This window comes from Penaeus vannamei, chromosome 17 (genome assembly GCF_042767895.1).
Source record: "Penaeus vannamei isolate JL-2024 chromosome 17, ASM4276789v1, whole genome shotgun sequence".
Classification (NCBI taxonomy): Eukaryota; Metazoa; Arthropoda; class Malacostraca; order Decapoda; family Penaeidae; genus Penaeus; species Penaeus vannamei.
In genome coordinates this window covers 4,993,055-4,998,054 of record NC_091565.1, presented here as the reverse complement: position 1 = coordinate 4,998,054, position 5,000 = coordinate 4,993,055, and the positions used below count along the sequence as shown (strand labels likewise).

General features: G+C 43.3%; 1 protein-coding gene across 3 annotated transcripts in view; it reads left to right on the top strand.

The window, feature by feature from the left end:
* The window catches only part of LOC138864528 (uncharacterized), a 143,864-nt gene that overhangs the window by 23,231 nt on the left and 115,633 nt on the right, over nt 1-5,000 (top strand). For all 3 annotated transcript variants that reach the window (XM_070131787.1, XM_070131786.1, XM_070131788.1), the window contains exon 3: nt 4,598-4,739. In XM_070131787.1, coding sequence (XP_069987888.1) covers nt 4,598-4,739 — 142 coding nt within the window. The remainder of the gene's footprint in view (nt 1-4,597; nt 4,740-5,000) is intronic.

Here is a 5,000-nt window from a genome sequence, read left to right as displayed (position 1 = left end):
GTGAGGTCATGCGGACATTATTGGATTCCGGACTAAAAGTGATACGTGTGTTAAGTGTCGAGTTAAGTTGTCGGTTATGTTTAATATTCATTTTTTAAAAATTACTAAAGAGACTTGGAGAATGTGCAGGGCGCAGACATACACACGCACTTACATACAGACCCGCGCGCACACACGCACTCACAGACACATACATATCAAATGAGAAAAAAACAGGAACATTATAACTAGGAAACGAAAAAAAATACAATACCAATAATGTCAACAATAACCCTACACTGGGAAAACTGATTTAGTCTCCCCTTTAAAAGACCATTGTTTTCTATGAATGATTAATATCCCTCGTGTGTAACTTCAACTTTTGTTTGTAATGGAAACAATTTCGATTATTTTATGATACATGGACGATATGGATCTGAAATATTGCGGTTGCAGTATTAGAGGACAATATGCAGCATCATTTCTAACGATTAATCTTGCAATAAAACAAAAACGAATCGACAGATCATTGGATAAAAAGATTTAATTCTTGCCACGATCGAACAGACCCTTTTCCGCTATATATTTTTCCTCAGTCGAGTTGTGGGGGGTATATTGGTAATTCTAGAGGAAATGGAATTTTCGTTTTTTCTTTATTTTTTTTCACCCAATCCCCCATTCACATTTTTTTTTAGATTTAAACCAGTAAAGAATTTTTGGGTTTTGGTGGTATAGATGTGCCAAAATTCGCCACAGCAACCACCCAAACTACAGCAAATATCGCCGTATGAACAAAAGAACAAGAATTAGTAAATACCTAATTGAATCAGGTGGATAGAGCTCTGCTAACCTACGAAGAAAATGGAGACGTGTTGAGTAATGACAAATTTGCACTGCTGCTTCCACTCGGGACATTCCAATGTTTTGAAACTGAGTCCATGGTTCTGTGCCAATTCAATGCGTATTTCAATTTCAATCGTGTTGTTTTGATAGATGGATCACATGAAGGTCAAAATATTTCACCGATTCCTTACACAACCTCACAAGTTCAAATATCGCGCACAACTACAGCAACACGTGTTCTGTACCCAATGGCAAAGGCGAATCGCGTATCATTGCGCCATACGTTGACGTCACACAAAATTTTATCAAGCGTAAAACTATGAATTGATAAGAGAAATTAGTTATATTAATGAAATATGAAGGCTATTTATATAATTCGGAGACAAAGTATGGTGAAACTACGCTAAATTGCGCCTGATTTGTTTATTAAGTGATAGATAGCACTAATTTCTTCGGCGCTATGTTTTGAGTTGCATGGTTTGTTTACATTGAATCAGCTGATAAACGACGAATATATGGACCGTCATTTTAAAATTCTGACGCAATTTTATCTTTTCACGCTTTAAATTTGACATAGTTTAGAATCTACATGTGATTCTTCAATTTTGATAGTATTTCATGTTTGTTTGTTAAAATTCCATTTCCTCGAGATTAACGCAAACGCGGTTGTATGCAACGGATCGTACGTGTCATAAGATTCATAAACAGGTTAAATCGCACAAGCAAAGATGGGTTCTTTATTTCCTCCTTTATTTCTTTTTAATTTTGTCTTTCTGATTTTTATTTTTAAAATTTTCCTCTCTCTCTCTCTCTCTGTCTCTCTCTCTCTTTCTCTCTCCCTCTCTCTCCCTCTCTCTCCCCCTCTCTCTCTCTCTCTCTCTCTCTCTCTCTCTCTCTCTCTCTCTCTCTCTCTCTCTCTCTCTCTCTCTCTCTCTCTCTCTCTCTCTCTCTCTCTCTCTCTCTCTCTCGTCTTCCATTTTATCCTTCGATCGTATCTTCTGTTTGATCTCTTAGTCTACCTGAGAACCGCTCTCATTTTCTAGAGGGAAAATACGAAAGGTTATTAGAGAATATCATTGCGTATAAGGGAGATTATGAGGGTGAATATGAGGAAAATTATAAGGGTGATTTTGAAGGAGAACAGGGGGAATATAAGGAAGAATGTAATGGTGAATGAGGGAGAATACGGATGATAGATGCAGTGGAATATATGGGAAGATGAGAAAAATAAGATGAAAGATATTGGAGAATAAACGGGAAAGGAAGAAAGGGTATGAGGGAGAATATGAAGGAGATTATAAGGGAGAATATAAGGGAGACTATGGATGATAAACACAGAGGGATATAAGGTGAGAAAAGAAAGATTATGATAGAAATTTTGAGAATAAATGTGAAAGTAAGAGGGTGATGAGGGTGAATATGAAGGAGAGTAAGTGAGAATACGATAAAGAATATAATCGAGAATATAAGGGTAAATGTAAGAAAAAGAATAAGTAAGAGAGAAGGGAATGAGAAAGGAGGAGAAAATTCTATAAACAAATAAGAAAACGAACATAACCGCGATAATATATGGAATAAATTAAACAAAAACGGAGAAACAGACAGAGAGGAAAGTAAACCCGATTATGAACTTAATATCTTTCTTTGTTTATTTGTCTTTGTCGGTCTCACGTTTTCCACTTCTTTAATATAGATTTCTCTTTATCTCCTTTCTTATTGTCTCGTTCTGTCTTTCCATCCCATTGTTTTTCTTCCTCTTCCTCTTCTCTTTCGCTTTCTGTGCCTCTCGTTCTTATTCATTTTCCTCTTTTCTTCCGTCTGATCGTCTAGGTATCTGTTAATCTCTATGTCTGTCTCTTTCTTTCTTCAACTCTTTGTTGAAACTTTCCTTCTCTTCGCCCACATTCTCTCTCTCTTCCTCACTTCTCCTACTTGCCCTTTCCTTCTCAATCCCCCTCTCAGCCCTCATCTCTTTGTCTGTCTGTCTGTCTCTCTCTCTCCCTCTTTCTCTTTCTCTCTTTCTCTGTCTGTCTGTCTGTCTCTCCCCTCTTTCTCTTTCTCTCTTTCTCTGTCTGGCTGTCTGTCTCTGCTTCTGCCTCTTTCTCTCTCTCTCTCTCTCTCTCTCCCTCTCTACCTCTCCCTCTCTCAATCACTCTCTCTCTCTCTCTCTCTCTCTCTCTCTCTCTCTCTCTCTCTCTCTCTCTCTCTCTCTCTCTCTCTCTCTCTCTCTCTCTTTCTCTCTCTCTCTCTTTCTATACTCTCTCTCTCTCTCTCTCTCTCTCTCTCTCTCTCTCTCTCTCTCTCTCTCTCTCTCTCTCTCTCTCTCTCTCTCTCTCTCTCTCTCAATCTCTCTCTCTCTCTCTTCCACCTTTATCCTTCCCTCCTTCCTCCTCTCCTCTCACAAACTTCCAGAGCTCAGAGGGGACCACTTCATCAGCATTTAAATGTCTCGAGAGCGAAGACTTTTTCCTTAAAACTCCTCAACGAACTACTTAACAGGTTCACGAATATACTTTTTTCTGGCGCTATGTGAGGTTCCTTTTTTTATCTATCTATCTTTTTTTTATATATAATGTACAGAATGTCCAATAAAGTAGTATTAGTGTTATGGAAGGTAGTACCCGGTCGTCGTTCTCTTTGGTTTTGTAGTTGTATAGATGTATGAATATATATATATATATATATATATATATATATATATATATATATATATATATATATATATATATATATATGTATATGTATATGTATATGTATATGTATATGTATATGTATATGTATATACATATACACACCCATGTGTGTGTGCCCCAATTCTTCTCAATTATATCGATTCCCACCATGACTAACACTCAGATTTCTCCCTCTTAGCCTCTCCCTCACCCTCTGACCTCATCCTTCAACCTCTGACCTCTAAGCTCTAAACTTCACCCTCCAACCTCAACCTTTCCCTCGCTTTCAATCCCCTAACTTAATCTCACCCTCCAGCCGCCAGCCTCTCTTTTACTCTCCACCCTCCACCTTTTTTTTCACCCTCTAACCTCTCCCTCACCCTCCACCCATTAACATCCTCCCTCTCCTCTCAACCACCATCCTCCCCCTCTCCCCTCTCTCCCTCTCCACCCTCCCACCCACCAACCCCTCTCCCCCTCTCCCCATCCCTCACCCACCAACCCCCTCTCCCCTTCCTCCCCCTCCCTCCCAAACCTCCCCCTCTCACCCACCAACCAACCCCATTCTCCCCCCCTCCAAACCTCGCCTCTAACCACCCACCAACCCCCTCTCCTCTCCCTCCAAACCTCACCCTCTAATCCACCAACCCCCTCTCCCCCTCTCCCCCTCCCTCCAAACCTCACCCTCTGGCTTGCACCCCTGAAAAACCCACCTCCCCCCACCCCTCCAAAACCTCCCCTCTCACCCACCCAACCAACCCCCCTCTCTTTCCCTCTCTCCCCCTCCCATCCAAACCTCCCCCTCTAACCACCAACCCCCTCTCCCCTCTCCCCCTCCCTCAAACCCTCCCCCTCCCATGGCTCAACCAACTCCCTCCCACCCACCAACCCCCTCTCCCCCCCTCCAAACCTCCCCCTCCAAAAGCTCACCAACCAACCCCCTCCCCCTCCCTCCCCCACACCCACCAGCCCCCCTCCCCCCCTCTCCCTCTCCGCTTCCCTCCAAAACCTTCCCACTCTCACCCACCAACCAACCCCCCTCTCCCCCCTCCCCCCCTCCCCTCCCTCCAAACCTCGCCCTCTAACCACCGCCTCCTCCTCAGTTGCAGGCCCCGATGTTGGCCGGCAGCGAGGACGACTCGAATCGGCGGCGGCCCTTCGAGTTCTTCACGAGCATCTTCAAGCGCCGACGGGACCAGGAGGCGGCCGACGAGGAACCCAGCCCGCCCGACATCACGCTAAACGGTCGGTGGATCTTTTTGTTTTGTTTTTTCGGGCGGTTTTGTGTTGTGTGTGCGTGTTGGGGGGTGAGGGGTGGATCTTTTTTTTGGGGGGCGGTTTGTGTTGTTTGCGTGTTGAGGGGTGGTGGGGGTGGATTTTTTTTTTTTGGGGAGGCGGTTTGTGTTGTGTGTTGGGGGGGTGGAGGAATGGATTTATTTTTGAGGGGCGGTTTGTGTTGTGTGTGCGTGTTCAAGTGGGGGTGGGGGAGTTTTTTTTTGAGGGGGG